Below are 17298 nucleotides of genomic sequence, written 5' to 3' on the forward strand. Positions count from 1 at the left end.
TGGGAATGAATACTGGGGCCCGTAAATGAGATCTAGACAGAACACCACACTGCTCGCCTCATTGGAAATATAGGGGACTGGACAAAATATTAATAGTCGCTGAAGGGTCTAGAGTTACTGGTGTTGACCAGCCATACTAGCGTTGACTCTAGGAGAAGACAGGATAGCAGATGTTTCCTAAGTGTTCATTATCAGGTGACTGGCTAGAGAGTAGAAATAAGGATGTTAGAAATAAGGATGCAGAAATAAGGATGTTAGGAAAGGGGGAAAACTTGAGGAGAGAAGATGAAGAGTTGAGATCTGGGGTGGGTAGGGATGAGATTCTGGAACTTGGGAGGGATGTAGGGGCTGGTGCTGTGGGTGTGAAGTTCACCTTCATAGAGGTGTTGTTTGGAGTCCCTGGCTGGATGAAATCGCTATAGGGAAAAGATTTTAGACGGAATCAAAGGCAGTTGGAAATGGAACTCTGGGCAGAAGAAGAAGGGGTGGAGCAGACGGAAGATGAGGCAGTGGTGGCATTAGGAGGAGGTCCAAGAATGGATTGTATCTCAGAAGCCGAGATAGGGAAGAGGACCAGGAGCCAGGGAGGAGCTGGGTCCATTGCCACAGAGAAGTCCAGTTTCAACAGAGGGGAGGTCCTTGGACACAGAGATTGAGACGCCACTGCTCCCCAGGCAGCTTTGAGAGATTCTGGATGGTGATGGGGCAGAACTCAGTCAGCTTGGTGGTAAGAAGAGAGGTTGGGGCCAGGAAGGAGATTATGAATGGAGACGAATACTTCAAAACTATGGTCTATAAATGGGAAGAGGAAGGCTCAGTGCAACTTGAAAGAGCCCCAGTGTCCAGCAGGCATTTCTTTGTCTTTCCAGCCCTCTCTCTCTTGTCTGTCTTCCTTTCTTCCACTTTATTTTATCCACTTTCTTTCCTGATTTTCTCTTAGTTGTTGGTCTGAACAATCTGATTAGCCTGATAGGCAGCAGTGGAGATGGAGAGATTGCAGAGGGCAGAAAGAGAGGGGGTCGTCCATGGACGGCACGCTTGAAGGATGCTCACCTGCAACTAAATAACGTGTTATGTCACTTATACCTAAAATGAGAAGGAGGGGACCGAGAAGAAAACTTGGAGATCAGCTGTCTAAAGCCGGTTAGTGACAGCCTTTGGGCTCAGCCTCCTTTCTATTACCACCATTCATTGCTGTTTCCAGTAGGAAGTATCATTTACGGCTACACTGTCTAGAAAGCTTGGTTTAGGGAATTCCCTGGTGCTCCAGTAGTTAGGACTCTGAGCTTTCACTGCCGTGGCCCGGGGTTCAATCCCTGGTCGGGGAACTAAGATCCTGCAAGCCGCGTGGTGCAGCCAAAAAAAAAAAAAAAAAAGAAATGTTGGTCCGTTGTCACTCCCATTGATGACAAGCAGCCATTGGTGAATCTTTGGAACCCCCCCCTCCTTAGCACTGAACAGCTGTCCCTCTGGTCCAGGGAGTGTGTTTGCGCTGGAGTATGGGGTCGTCATCGCCAGCGGGCTCAGAGAATGCCCAGGGTGCACTCAACAGAGAAGCATAGAGGCTTTCTCCATGGGCATATCAGAACCACAGAGAACAAGCACGCCCCCCTCTATTGGAATCACCAGCTCTATACACACAGAAGTCAACCTGTCGGGTCCCCACTTACCCCTTACAGACCAGAATCCATCGAAGAAGAAGAAGAAAAAAAAAAATCAGTCCCTGAAAATGCTGACTAATAGCACCAACTTTGGAATTGGAATGATACTATTTTTGTTTCCATTCTGTCTTTATAGTTTGAACTTTCCTTTTGATATTCTGTAAATAGTCATCATCTCAGAGCCTTTTGAATTGCAGTGGCTTTTAGTCAAAACTGAACAAAATATGCCATTTGAATAATAAAAACCTCATTAAAGTGAGGTAAAAGGAATTCTTTTCCTTTGGTACAAGCCAATTAAGTGTCTTTACAATTAAAAAAAAAAGTTTAGCACTTTATACTTTCATATTCCATAAGCCTGTTTTTAATTAATAGAGGGGACAAGCTTTAGGTACGTGGTACATATTTTGCCTCTGGGGTTGTGCAATTAACATTAATGAAGCGTATTAAAATTTGGTGAAAGAGGAAAGGGTTTCCCAGGTTCTCTGTGGGTTCATGCCTCCAGGCTGAGGTCTTAGGTATAGCAAGTTTCTTTGTTTGATGCTGTTTGCAATTCCTTGAGACAATGTGCAGGCAAGGATAAAGGTAGTTGTTATTGAGAGAGATGGAGCCAACATTCCAAATGCCCAGCCTGTCTCAAAAATAGGGAAACACTGAAAAAAACCAACTTTGGAGAATTTTATTTTCTCTTGTGGATAAAAAGGAAGCGTCTAGAGACAAAGGGAGTAATAACCATTGAGGCCTGGCAGGTACCTAGCAAGATACTGGGGCTTTGCCCCTCACAACTTTGGGTAGGGTGCATGCGGCTGTTCTCAGTTTACAGGTAAGTATCATAACATGGCTGAGCTAGAGTTTCTCTCAGCACTTGACTCTAGCCATATTCTAGGGAGCGTATCTAACAAAGAAGGTACTGTGTAGTGTCCTTGAAGTCAGAGGACCTTTTTATTTTGTTATATATTTTGTTTTTATTCATTTATTCGCTTCTTTATTTATTTTACCTGTTTTTTTTTTTTTTTTTTTTTTGGTAAGGAGTTTCACTGTTTCTTTTTTAAAAATATTTATTTATTTATTTATTATATTTTTGGCTGCATCGGGTCTTCGTTGTGGCATGCAGGATCTTCCCTGTGGCACGCGGGATCTTTTTTTTGTTGTGGCATGCGTGGGTTCTTCATTGTGGCCCATGGGCTTCTCTTTAGTTGTGGTGTGCGGGTGTTCTCTCTCTAGTTGTGGCGCGTGGGCTCTGTAGTTGGTGGCACACGGGGTCTCTAGTTGAGACATGCGGGCTTAGTTGCTCTGCAGCATGTGGGATCTTAGTTCCCCAGCCAGGGATCGAACCTGCGTCCTCTGCATGGGAAGGCGGATTCTTTACTACTGGACCACGAAGGAAGTCCCTATTTTACCTGTTTCTGTTACTTACTCTGACCATAGGAAGTTTGCTTCTAATTGCTTTTTTTCCTGACCATAAAATGGAGATAATAAACATGTCACCTAGGGTTCTTATGTACACAAAGCTCTTAATAAGTGCTTAACCCATACTTAACACTCAGAAAAAAGAAAAAAAAAAGTATCAGCAACTCTGAAAAGGTGGACCAAATATTTGAGATGCAACCTGGAAAGTGCCCATATGTAAGTCATATATTCAGCTGACCCCAACTACATCACCACTTTTAGGTTTTAGATAGGTGATGATTTGGAAATAGATCAGACAACAGAAAGAATGAGACAGTTTCCCTGTGAGACTTCCATTGCCCAGTGATAATGAGATTTGCACGAATACTTTTTTAGAAGAAACAGTGGTTTCTTTTTTTCTAGTTAAAATTAATTCATGCTTTCTACCAAGCATTTAAAGAAGAATTAATATCAATTCTTTGCAAACTCTTCCAAAAAATAGAAGAGGGAATACTTCTCCACTCAAGACGTCACAAGAAAAGAAGTCTTCAGACCAGTATCACTTATGAATATAGATGCAAAGATCTTCTACACTATTCTAGCAAACCAAATGTAACAATATATAAAAAGGATTGAAATTTATACCATGGCTAAATGAAATTTATATAAAGAATTCAAGGTTGGCTTAACATTTGAATGTTAATCAGTGTAATATATCATATCAGTGGAAAAAAGGATCATGTCAGTAGATGCAAAAAGAACAAAGTTGAGGACTCCCATTTCCCGATTTCAAAATTGACTATAAAGCTTCAGTAATGAAGACTGTGTGGTCATAGCATAAGCATAGTCATATAGATAACAGAATAGAATCGACAGTCCAAAAATAAACTCTTACAGGTGGTCAGTTGATTTTCAGCAAGAATGCCAAGACAATTCAATGGGGGAAAGAACAGTGTTTTCAACAAATGATGCTAGAACAATTGGATGTCCACATGCCAAAGAATGAAGTTAGATTGCTTGTGTTTGCCATACATGGGAATTAGCTCAAGATAGATTCTAGACCTAAATGTAAGAGCTAAAACTATAAACCACTTAGAAGAAATATAGGAATATATCTTTGTGATGTTGGGTTAGGCAATGCTTTCTTAGATACAACCCCAAAAGCACAAGTGACAAAGGAAAAAATATATATATATAAATTGTAGTTCATCACAATTTAAAACTTTTGTGTTGCAAATGACACCATCAGGAAAGTGAAAAGACAATCTATAGAATGAGGGAGATTTTGCAAATTGTATATCTGACAACAGACTTGTATCCAAAATATATAAAGAACTTTATTATTCAATAATAAAAAGATGATTACCTCACTTAAAAATTGGCTCAGCATCTGAATAGACAGTAGATGTTTCTCCAAAGAAAAGATTCAAATTGACAATAAATACATAAATTGCCAATAAATACTAATGCTCAACATCATTAGTCATTAGGGAAATGCAAATAAAAATCACAGTGAGGCACCACTTCATACTCACTAACGTGGCTAAAATTAAACAAACAAAAAAACCCAAGACAGTTTTAATGACAAATATTGGCAAGAATGTGGACAAATTGGGATCATAATACATTGCTGGTAGAAATGTAAAATGGTACAACCATACTTTGGAAAACAGTCTGGCAGTCCCTCAAAAAGTTAAGCATAGAATTAGCCATATGACCTAGCAATTCCACTTCTCCATGTATACTCAAGAGAAATAAAAACATATGTCTCCATAATAACTTGTAAATGACTATTCATAGCAGCAATATTCCTAATAGCTGAAAAGTGGGAAAAAAAAACGAAATGTCCATCAACTGGCAAATCGTTAAATGAAATGTGATATATCCATACAGTGGAATAGTTTTTGGCCATAGAAAGCAACAAAGTACTGATACCTGCTACAACATGGATGAACCTTGGAAACGTTAAGTGTAGTGAGAAAAGTTGTTCACGAGAAGACCACATATTGTGTGATTCCATTTATAGGAAATATCCAGAATAGGCAAGTCTATAAAATAGAAAGCGGATTAATGGTGTCTGGGGGATGGGAGCGGTTATTGACTATTGATGGATACAGGGCTTGTTTTGGGGGATATGAAAATGTTGTAAAATTAAAATGTGATGATGCTTGTATAATTGTGAACATACTAAAAACCAGTGAAGTGCACGCTTTCAAAAGCGTAAACTGTATGGTTGGTGAATTACATCTCAGTAATTTTTTAAGAAATCCATGCTTATATAGAAAATCTGGAAAATAACAAAAACAGTAAAAAAGAACTAAGCAACCTAATGATATCCTGCACATCCAGAGCTAACATTTTTCTGTATTTCCTGTCTTGCTCACTGTACGTATAAAAATCTTTTCTTGGGGGGGGCTGCTGGGAAGGGATATGAATCACGCACATAACATTTAATTTCCTCCTTTTTCAATTGATTTGAGAAATTGGGGAACCTCTGACTTAATCCTTGCTGATTTATCTTATCTTCTGTTGGATTTTAAGTTGCTTCTAGTTCATATACAATTTTATAATTCTACCTCATTTATATATAATTATTACTCATTCTTATGCATAAGCTTTTATGTAAATTTTGAGGAGTTCTATGGGAATGAATCTTGGAAACTGTATCAGTTTGCTAGGGCTGCTGTAACAAATTACCACGTATTTGGTGGCTTACAACCACAGAAATTCAGTCTTTCACAGTTCTGGAGGCCAAAAGTCTGAAATCAAGGCGTCTGCAGGGTTGGTGCCTTCTGAGGAGGGGTCCATTCTGTGCCCTTCACTAGCTTCTGGTGCAGGTGGGCACTCTTTGACAGCCCTTGGTTTGTAGATGCATCTCTCCATTCTCTGCCTCTGACTTCACAGTGCCTTCTCTGTGTGTCTTCTGCCTTTCTCTTCTTTTGTAAGGACACTTGTCAATTGGATTTAGTTCTACCTTAATCCAGCGTGATCTCATCTCAAGGTCCTAAACTTAATTACATTTGTAAAGACCCTTTTTCCAAATAAGGTCCCATTCACAGGTTCCTAGTGGACCTATCTTTTGGGTTCACCATTTAATCCCCTACAGAAGCAGTGGCATATCAAGGGGGTAGCAGGTGGCTGTAGGGATAGTCTGCCCCATGCACGGGCAAAATGGGGGAGCATTGTTTGTAGAAAATTCAAAACCAATAATAAGGACTTCCCTGCTGGCACAGTGGTTGAAAATCCGCCTGCCAATGCAGGAGGCACGGGTTCGAGCCCTGCTCTGGGAGGATCCCACATGCCGCGGAGCAACTGGGCCCGTGCGCCACAACTGCTGAGCCTGTGCTCTGGAGCCTGCGAGCCACAACTACTGAGCCCGCGTGCCACAACTACTGAGGCCCGCGCACCTAGAGCCCGTGCCCCGCGGCAGGAGAAGCCCCCGCAATGAGAGGCCTGTGCATCGCAGTGAGGGGTGGCCCCCGCTTGCCACAATTGGAGAGAGCCCGCGTGCAGCAGCGATGACCCAATGCAGCCAAAAATAAATAAATAAATGAATTTATTAAAAAAAAAAAACAACAAACCAATAGTAAAATTACTAAACGTTGCTCTGCTTTTTATTATGATCATCATGCAGTGGCAGTTCTAAACTTTATCAGTGATAAACTATTCCTCCCTAGAGGTATGAGCTGCTGCCCTTTGCACTGCCCCCTGTGTAACCCACTACTTGGAAACAGGATTACTAGGTGAAATAATGTGGATATTTCTAATTCTCATGATAAATGTTTTCAACTTAATATCCACGGGGTAGGAATATATAGTCTTGCCAGCTTTATACAAGGTAATAACAATATGATAACATAAATAAATCTGCTAATTTAATAGGCAGAAAATATCTCATTTTAACTTTTGCTACTGGTGGAGTTGAACACGTTACCTCTTGCACTGGTTATTTTATAATCAAGTTTTATGAATTTTAAAAGTATCATTGTCAGTATTTCTGTTAGACTCAGAATATGTTTTTCTTGTTGATTTGTAAACACTGTTTTACGTAGTGAAAATATGGGTTCTTTATAGGATTGCAAATTTTTGCCTTTTTTTAAACTTTATTTAGATAACAGATTATTTTAGTTTTTAGATAGGCTTTTCTTTATTGCACACCAGTATTTGTTTTCTAAAAGCTCACAATTCTTCACCTACATTCTTCCATGAGGATGGAACAAAATCAGATTGTTGCAGTAGTAATAGGTCTATGAGAAGTTTCTGTGAAAAGAACACTAAGTTTTTTAAAATGAAAGATAGGAAGTATTTCATTTCCTATATCACATATTCCATGCCGTTGGTGCGGAATCTGAACACCATCAGTTTCCAGCCCCTTATTTTACAAGCAAGAATCAGAAACTCAGAGGATCTGGTGATTTGCTTGAATCTGGGACAAAACGCTGATCTTTTATCTCTTAAAGCAGTGGACCTGTAAGGCCGTACCGTCTCTTTTTCTCGTGTTTCATGTGTTAGCTAAATTCCCGAAACGCTTTTTTTTTTTTCTTCCTACAAAGCATTTATTTATGGCATTTTTTTCTTATTATAAAGACAGCACATGCTAATTATGGAAAAAATAAATATGAATAAACTCAGAAAGAAAACAATTTAAGACACTTTGGGTTCCATCCACCCCTAGAGGCAGTGACTGTTAACATTTTTGTCTATCTTTCATTAGCATTGTGTGTGTGTGTGTGTGTGTGTGTGATCATACAATATTATATATTTTGTTTTTAAACATGAATGTTTTACAGGGTCAATAGATTTGTTATTTTAATGGCTGCATAGTATTCTATCATATGCATATATTCCAATTCATTTAATGATTCCCCAATTGTACATTTAGTTTACTTCTAGTGTGTTGCTCTTATGTTGCAATTATAAACACTGTGGATAGCCTTGAATATATTTCTTTTTACAATTCTCATTAGTACCTTAGGATGATTTCTTACAAATACAATTTCTTGATTAGGATTTAGGATTTTGATTCACATGAAAGGCTTTTATTTTTAAATTTTTTATTATGAAATTATGTGCAAACAAAGAGAAAATATAACAGACCTCCACTTACCTATCCCCAAGCTGACTTCTAAAATGTAGATTTAACTTGACTTCTAAAAGGAATATATCCAAACAGTTTGTGCCTATCTCTTTAGACAGAACATTTCCACCTTGGTATGTTTTACTTAATACCTAGTAAGTGCTGGTCTGGTGTTGGCTTTTTCACAGCACACTTTCTCCTTTATTCCTTATGTCTTACTTTAAGGGCTGTTTCGATTTTATAGATGACGAAGCTGAGAAATGAATGAGCTAAGGAAGCACAGATTCAACTAGGCGGTAGAACCTGTGTTCCAACCTGGGTGACCAGCTCATCCCAGTTTGCCCAGTATGGTCCCGGTTTTGGCACTGAAAGTCCCGCATCCCAGGAACCCCCTCGTCCCCAGCAGCCCAGCACAATTGCTCACTTAGAGTCCAAGCCCTTCCTGAGCAGAATGGTCTCAGATGTGACCTTCTAGGGCATCCCATTTCCAGCTGTCTGTAGTCCTGAAGGTATTGAAGAATTGGTTATTCCCGGGGGAGCGTGGATCATCCTTGGTTTCAGAGCGTTTCTATCTGCACAACGTCGGATGTTTTCTTTTTCAGGTCACTTCACGTGCTTGTGTGCAATGCAGCCGTGTTTGCTCTCCCCTGGAGCCTCACGAAAGATGGCCTGGAGACCACCTTCCAGGTGAACCACCTGGGCCACTTCTACCTTGTCCAGCTCCTCCAGGACGTCTTGTGCCGCTCAGCCCCTGCCCGGGTCGTCGTGGTCTCCTCGGAGTCCCATAGGTGGGTTAGAATTGGATGTTCTGTTCACGTGACCGCCTTCCTCACACCAGCTGCTGGTCCCCCCAGCCTCTCTTTTTGAAAATAATTTTCATTAGTCCTGCTCCAGAAAGTGTGTACTCAACCTGGCTTACTGAATTTATCGAGGTCTTTTTTGTGTGTCTTTGCGCGTGATGGTGGGCAATTATTTGGGGGTAGTGTCGACAGCAAGGTAGATTGTTTTTATAACTATACTTCAGGTCCCTCATTGATTTTGCTTTGAGATGGAATAATAATTGATTAAATCTGAATTCCTGACCTTTATTGATTTGTCATTCACCAACTTCACCATCTCATGAAGAAGAATGTGCAGTTATTCTAGCAGGAGAAACAATGCAATTAAAAACTGCAAGATGAAATCCAGTTGTTTTATAATGAGAAATTAGGGAATTCAATGCAGACATTAGCTGTGTAATTGTAGAAAGGGAAGTACTGTAGTTAGAACATATTAGAAATCTGGCCATGACTCTTTTGGTTAAAATTTCAATTAAAACATCAGATGGCACTTCTTTTCTGTTACCATTAGGAGAATATTCAGTCGACTAAGAAGACATTTGAACATTTCTTCGTATTTTCAGCATGTTTATTTCTAGAGTTGGATAAACAACTTTGTCTAAAGAGAGGTACCCTGAGAAGATAAAGGACTTGCCGAGTGAGGCTAGATTTAATACATGTTAGGGAGATTTTCCTGGTGTGGTTGGGAGCTTTCACTCCTACCAAAGTAGCTGGAGAAAAATAATGTGCAAGGGCCTGTTTTTTTTCTCTTCGTCTTAAGTCCTGAAATGTTTTAGTGACCCAGAATGAAGCTTATTTTTTTAAATCATGCTTCCATAAAATGTAACCCCTGGGACTTGGAAGAGAGAGACCAGCCAAGGGTTAGTCTGAACCCTTTATCACTCCCAAACACAGGGGCTTATGGTTGAAATGACACACTGCAGATAGATTTAGTTTTACCATTTGAAATTTATGACGGCTGAAATGAAAGGAAAATGCCGGTAATAATCCTCCCCTGCGTTAAAAGACATGAAACATCTCGTAATTAGGTGGTAACAAAATCGGGACATCCTTATCTTTGCAAATCACACCGGGTTCATGAAAGTGGAGTGGCCTTGTTCAGGCGTGAGGGAGGCTACTGCGGGGGCGATGGGGAGAGAGCTCCGGACATAAATCTGCCAGCCCCAGTCGTTTGCCAGATGTGGAGGGCACCACGGGATACGTTTAAATGAGCTGGTATTTAATGGGAGATTCTGTGGAATTGTCAGCTGCTTTCTTCCCTTTGTAAATCTGGATCTCAAATAGTATTTCATGGGACATCTTTGTTCTCTCCTTAACTGTGGTGTAATTCGCGCTTACCTTGGAGATCTGAATCTTGATTTCATTTAAAAGATGGATCGGAAGGCAGGGCCCTGGTCTCTTGAGTTCGATCCATTGTAGTTTCCAGACCAGGTCTTCCTGAAGTGGGTGTTATCAGGCCCGCTCCTGTCTGGCGACGGGCACCGGTTTTCTACTTCCCGATGACCTCTTGCCCGTATTAAAGGGTGTTTTTACAAAATGTTAATTCTCCCAAGCTGGTTTGTTTATTACACTTGTGTTGCACCCCAGAGCCCGAGTGAATACTGGGCGGGCAGTCCTGGGAAAGCACTCACTTGCTGCTCAAGGACCCAGAGCCCTAAACCATGTCATAAAACGGAAGGGTTGATATCTAATTACCTCCATAAACCTTGGCGGAATCTCTTCGTTGGAGTCAGGACCCCCTGTTAGGGGAAAAAATGAAGTCCGATGTTTGCAGAAAATACTATACCAGACTGCCCCAAGGCAAAATATTTATTAGCCTCCCCGAGTCTTCCCTGTGTTTTAGTTACTTATCTGGAACCGGAGCAAGTGAATTGAAATCCATCATATGAAAATGAGAACTTCCTTGCTGTGAAAAGAATTTTCAGATAACAATTAAAATGGAATGAAAAGAGTGGAGTATTGGCTGAAGGGCTGTAAATGGCTGCAGCTGTGTTGAGTGCCAAGTTGACACACACACACACACACAGACACACACACACACACACACACACACACACACAGCCTCTGATGCAAATTCAGTCCTATTCTTTGAACATACTGGCTTTTGTCTACATAGAATCCAGCCTAATTATTTTAGTTGGGTTATTTAAAAATCCTCAGTTTAAAAAAAAATAAATAAAGGAGCAGTATATAGAGAAATATAAGATAGAGGTCCTCTCAAACAGCAGATGTTAATGTCCAGAGAACACATGTTAACATTTGAGTGTCCTGGTAGGAGAATAACTCTATTAAGACGTTATTGTTTAGCTTTGTCAATTTTTCAACTTGAAAACAGGGTAGGCAGCTTTTGTAGACTTGTTTTGCTGCCTCTTGAGCTGAGAGGTGAACGCGGTCATTTTTCAGGAAGCAGGCCCCGGCTCAGAGGAATCAAAAAGCTCGCCCACCCTCTCTCCTCCCTGGAGGACTGTCAGTCCAAGCTAATCAGGCCTTAAAAATGAGTGTGCTGCTCAGGAGATCAGCAGGTCAGGAACTCAGGGGTCCACTTATGGGGGAGGGCTGTTTGCAGAGGGCGGGCCTAATATCTAGTAGCCGTTTCTCCATCTCCAAACCTGCTTGCAACCTGGTTCCATCTAATTTCTCATCATGGTGGATTTTGGTTTTGTTTTTGCCTTGTTTCTAGGTTGGGGACTAGGAATGAATACCTTCTCTTAAGGGTTGAATCTACCCAGTGTTCCCCAGGTCATGAGATACTTCTGCATTGTCCTTAAAAGCCAAAGCAGGGAAATCATTCTAAACATTAGAAAGTGCTACATGCAAATGTTCATGAAGAACATAAAGCCTCTGAACAGAATGGTAAAATTTGCCTTTTGAGCAAAGCTCAAAACAAAGCTTTTTGTAATAAAGGAAACTTGGCTCTTAGTTTGGAATTGCAAACCCACGATCAAACTTCAGTCCTCTAATCCCGAATTTAGGCCCTACTGTGTGTCATAGGCAACATTCAAGGAGCTCACTGCCCACCTCCCGAGAACTCACAGTCTAGGGTTGGAAGCAAATGAACAAATGACTTGCAGTCTGTATGGTAAGGACAGAGGCACAAGGTACAAAGGTGGCCTGACTTGCTTTGTTGCTAACGTTGCAGGGTGGCAGGTCCTTGAACAATAGGAATAGCATGGACCAGGTCCCAGAAAGTGGATACTTAATTTCCATCTACTCTGCGTGGCTTCTTTCAGTCTATCCCTCACGGCCACCCTAGAAATCACTGTGACAGCAAGCAGTAGAAGAGTTAGTTAGGGAGAGCTTCCTGGAAGAAGTGACACCTGCGCTGGATTGGGCTAAACAAAGGATGCCAAGAAAGCCGATGAAAGCGGAACGGAGAGTGAGTGAAGGATGCTATATTCGTCCCGTACCTGTTAGATGTTGTCTAAATCCTGGATGCTCTTTTCTACTCAGAGCGGGTAGAACTTCTGGGCCATACCTTAGATCATTGCCTCCTCAACTCAACAGTCCTTTTTTTTTTTTGGTGACAACTCTTCTGTAACACCTTATTACTATTTTGAAATAAAATTAAGACATGTCAATAATATAACTTCCCTGCATACATATGTTGTAATTCAGTGTGCTAGCTTATGTGTAATGTAAGGAAAAAAATGAATGTGAAGCAAAATAGCATGTGTTCCAACATGTCAGTGCTTGGGAGGGACTTCAGGGAAGGTAAGTCATCAGAGAGCCCAGCCCTCCATTGGGATCCTCGCACATGTGGGTTGTTAACAGGGGTGCGCCATTGCAGCCCCAAATGCCACCAGCCTCGGGTCAAGCCTCACCTCCCCGCCACCCAATCCCATAAAAATCCCAAAGCGCGCTCATTCCTCATTTACATGGTTGTGGCATGCTGCTCCCGGAAATTCAGCGGCTGTTACAACTGTGCATCTGTGTAAAGCACAGCTCGGCTCTAGGCTCAGATAATTACACACAGGCTTTCATCTGCCTGAATGTCCAGTGGGGCCATCTTCCTTGAGCAAGGCTCCGAGTGCGTGGCAGGACATCTCCTGTCCCCGGCCCCTGCCGGCAGTCGTTATGACAACCAGAACAAGGCTCTCATAAATTTTCAAATTTCCCGCTAAGTTTCACTGCCTCAGAGGATTAAGCTCGGAGGTCTGGGCTCTTCCCGTGGTCTGGGGACTTGGAAACAGGCAGCGGATGATTCGTTTCGGAGTCTCACTGCCTTATCCACGCCAGCGTCTCTGGCCATGACCTTTGTTGATGACTTCGGCTCGGCAAGGTCGTTTAACACCAGAAATGGGATGTCACTGACTGAGTCCTGGAGAAGGGGTATTTAATTTCCATTAAGACATGAATTTCGTCTGCCCCTGGGATGCTCTTCTTGGTCATAGCTCCATCTGAACTGCTCCTTTAAGGAACAACCAGATTATTCCATCATTTTCGTTTTACCTTTTGCTTTCCTCTTCCACAGTGGTTGTCTCCAGTGCCCTTGTTATGCTCCCTTATTACTCGGGGCAAATGCCCAGAGTTAATTTAATGAAGCAAACTCCAAGGGGTCCTTAATGAAGATGAGACTGTGGTCTAGAAAATTCCTTCTGTTATGATCTCTTTTTTGCTTGTTAGGGAAGTCACTACTTTGTTGTTATTTAAAAAAAGGAGAAAGAAAGAAAGGAAAGAAACAAACAGCTGGTGTTTAACGACTCCGTCAGACCCAATTATAAAACATCAACTACTTACTTTGATTTGTGTGTATCCATGGCATGGATATACTTAAAAACATTAGACTCTGCCAGAACTTATTTTGGCTTTGTTTACATTTATCTTTTAAACGTATAAGACTATTGATGGCACCTCACCAAGGTTATAACCCCTTTATAATCATTAATTTTTAATCTGCAAAAGAGTCTTAGAGGCAGCAAGGCTCATCTATATTCACTTGGATGCTCGAATGAAAATATACAGGGCACAAGCATTGGCTAAAATAACCCAGGAAAACCCTGTCAAAGGTTAGGAATGCGATATCTTTCTGCTTCCAAAAGCAGCAGCCCTTTATTTAAGATGTTTTTCCATTTAATTTAATTATCCTTGAACTTCCTGTTGAAGGTTTTGAAAAATATATGTTAGAGGCAGGGGGTGGTGGAGTGGGGCTTCAGCATGTGAAGACCGCTCCATTTATGAGTTTGGGCCTTTATTAAGTGTGCCTTTGGACCCACTTGGTTTATATCGTGAAATCACCATTGTCTGTTTTTAAGGAGACTTTGTTTCGATGTTTGCCCAATTGAGTTTTCAATCATCTCTGCATAGTTTTTCTCAGATTTCTAATAAAAACACAACGCTATATCAGAAGTCAGAGACTGGCCGTTTCATATCATATTTTTTGTTTTTTGTTTTGTTTAAGGTTTACAGATATTAACGATTCCTCTGGGAAACTAGACTTCAGCCGCCTTTCTCCATCGAAAAATGACTACTGGGCCATGCTGGCTTACAACCGGTCCAAACTCTGTAACATCCTCTTCTCCAGCGAGCTGCACCGCCGCATGTCCCCGCGCGGGGTCACATCGAACGCGGTGCACCCCGGGAACATGATGTACTCCTCCCTGCATCGCGGCTGGTGGGTGTACACGCTGCTCTTCACCTTGGCCAGACCCTTCACCAAGTCCATGGTAAGTGAACTGCCGCCGTCGCCGCACACACCTCCAGCGCGCCTTTATGGAAAGGGTCCTAGAGAAACCCAGGCACACGTGCTTTCTGCGCCTCTCACCTCTTGTGAGGATGAGTCGGGTCTTGGTCATCACAGCATTAGGCCTGTTAGGGCTCTTGGACACATTTCAGTGGACTTTAGATTGCATCTGCTTCTCTAGAGGTGTCTTGGAGGGCCAGAGAGAAGGCGTGCTCTTTCAGTATTGTGTTAATATGTGGCTGAACGTCTTGATGGAGATGATTTGTTTGCTTTCGATGTGGTTTTTTTTTTTTTTTTTTCCCAGTAAGCGCAGTCCTTCAAAACTGTGTTTTGTGTTAGTAGGTGAATAACATGGATTCATGCCTTTTGAATTATTAGCAGATGTGATTCCTTTGTTTGCATTGAGAATCTGTATCTGTTGTTCTAAATTCTTCTTTTAATGGGTGTAAACCTCTCCTGGAAGAATCCTTTGTTGGGCTACAGGTGCACTTTATTCTTTACTTCTCCAAAGGTAAGTCCTTCTGGGTGAATCACACGACTGTGATTAGATTTGGAAATGTTCACAAAGGTAAGTGTGAAGTCTTTCTGTTTTTGATGGTCCTATAACAACTGTATCTGGAAACTTCTTCCACGAAAGAAGTTTGAGGAGGAAGTCATTTGAATGAAGAATGCGCATTTCTACACAATGTATTTGGTATGGTACTTTTCTAAAACACAGGCCTTTAAAAAAATGTTTTCCTATTTAGTGGACACCAGTGTTCCAGTTAACCAAACCTACCATGTAATCCTCAGAAACACCTTGGCTTTTAGGAGTAACATAATTCAAGTCATTAACCTCCAATGTTCTGGGCAGATGATCCCATAGCCTCTGAATACAGTGTGCTGCCTTCTCCTGCAGCCCTTCCCACCCACCATCCTTGAGCTTCATGTCTGTGGATGGCTTTTAAAGCTGCAAGGAAAATCTTTTGACCTGCATAGGAGAAAGTAAGTAAGTGCTTTTTTAATTTTAATCAACCAGGTGGATCTTATGCAAAGCAAATAGACTCAATCCAAGAGGTGAATACTTAAAGAACAGAAGAAGTGGAAGGGTCTCTGGAGAGCAGTTCTCCAAGGCCAAGGCGGGTGGAAAACTAGAAAGCGTGTTGCGTCCCAGGGTTCTGAAGCTTCCCCATCAGCAGGCTGTCCATGATTGCGTGAGAGTCGGTTCTCCGCGAGGGCATCTTTGACCATGATTTCGGCTCATTGTCTTAAGTTAGGTCCTTCAGTAGAGACGATAAGGGAGAATATGGGCCTGGACTGGTGTCAAGGCCATTGACAGTACCATGGATAAGTTGTTGTTCAAGTTTATGAAGGGGGAGAGGAGAGAGCAGCGTCCTTTCTCATTTTCTGCTGGCCCTGTACCTTCAGGACCAACAGCCCAATCATTGCGTGTGATTTGTAATCTCTGGGTCTTGAGTTTTCTCACTTGTGTTTGATCATTGGTGGAAGCTAAGGAACTCCTTTTGTGACATCAGAGTCTTGCTTTTTCTTCTTCTGGAATTTCTCTAATCACAGGAATGTGGAGGGAGAGAACTGAGGTGGGTCTGTGACCACAAGGACTATGATGGAGGGCGGTGAAACCGTCTCACCATTGGGCGAGGTCTCCAGTGGATGAGGGCTTGTTGATGGAAAATGATAGCCACTCTTACTCTGCGATGGGACCACAGGGCCGAAAAACCCTGGGCAAGGGCAGGTGGGAGGAAGAAGAAGACTAGTTCTGGGAAAGTAAAAGGCGGAGTGAATGGTTTTGTTTCTTGGGGAGGGGATCGTTGTCTAATAGTTAACGTGAACACAACACATAAACGTGTTTAGCCGAGTCAGGCTGGATTGTCTGCTCCTTGGACATAACGAGGATTTCTGAAAGTGCCAGCAAATTAAGTCAGGCAGGCAACCGTGTTGTGGTCACAGAATATTGCTATTTGGCTGGTAACTGTGGTCGAGACTCAAGCCAACGGGAAAACAAGAGCGTGGAGTTGGAAACTGAGGCAGGAGTGTCACCACACAGCTGGGCAGCACAGGGAGTTAGGAGAAGGTCCCCACTGAATGCACACCACACCGGGATCTGGTCTCAGTGATGCCCGATGCCCAGCCTAAGTGGCTCTTTCCTCCTCCTTCACCAGCCAGTGTACAGAGGCTTCGGCCACCCCCCAACCTGGTCCCCAGTGCTCCCAGTGGGAAAGTGCCCGCTGGGAGCAGTCTTGGGCAACATATAAAACAAGAACTGGTCTCTGTGGCCCTGGGTGAGAGGGGGGTTTGGGAAAATGAGCAGATAACCCTTGAGAAGGTTTGGAGAGAAGTGGAGACGTCACCAAAAAACCCCCCGGATTTGGTTAAGTTGTATTGGCAGTGGTGGAATGTTCCATAAAAGGGCAGGGGACATAAACCCTTAGCCTATATTAGAAAAGGGATTTGACATGGCTTCCTGGTGGTGGCAACTGTGAGAAAGCTGCTGCCTGGGACAGTGGACCTACTGACTCTCTTGCTTATGATCCTGACGGTCAAGCCCCAGCTCTTACCCTTGGAATTGGGAGAGCTTGGGCAAGACACTTGACCTTTCTGAGCTTGTTCCCTAGTAACCAAAATGGCGATAAAGGTTGGCATGAGGATCGACAGTAA

At 42.2% G+C, this 17298-nt stretch overlaps 1 protein-coding gene and 1 long non-coding RNA gene across 4 annotated transcripts in view; one reads left to right on the forward strand and one right to left on the reverse strand.

The window, feature by feature from the left end:
- Positions 1-17298, forward strand: part of WWOX (WW domain containing oxidoreductase) — a 969100-nt gene that overhangs the window by 274773 nt on the left and 677029 nt on the right. For all 3 annotated transcript variants that reach the window (XM_082439107.1, XM_082439106.1, XM_082439108.1), the window contains 2 exons: positions 8727-8912; positions 14362-14626. In XM_082439107.1, coding sequence (XP_082295233.1) covers positions 8727-8912; positions 14362-14626 — 451 coding nt within the window. The remainder of the gene's footprint in view (positions 1-8726; positions 8913-14361; positions 14627-17298) is intronic.
- The window catches only part of LOC309649365, a 634437-nt gene that overhangs the window by 258151 nt on the left and 358988 nt on the right, over positions 1-17298 (reverse strand). The window lies entirely within an intron of this gene.

The sequence above is a fragment of the Balaenoptera physalus genome (assembly GCF_965194825.1).
Source record: "Balaenoptera physalus genome assembly, chromosome: 19".
Taxonomy (NCBI): Eukaryota; Metazoa; Chordata; class Mammalia; order Artiodactyla; family Balaenopteridae; genus Balaenoptera; species Balaenoptera physalus.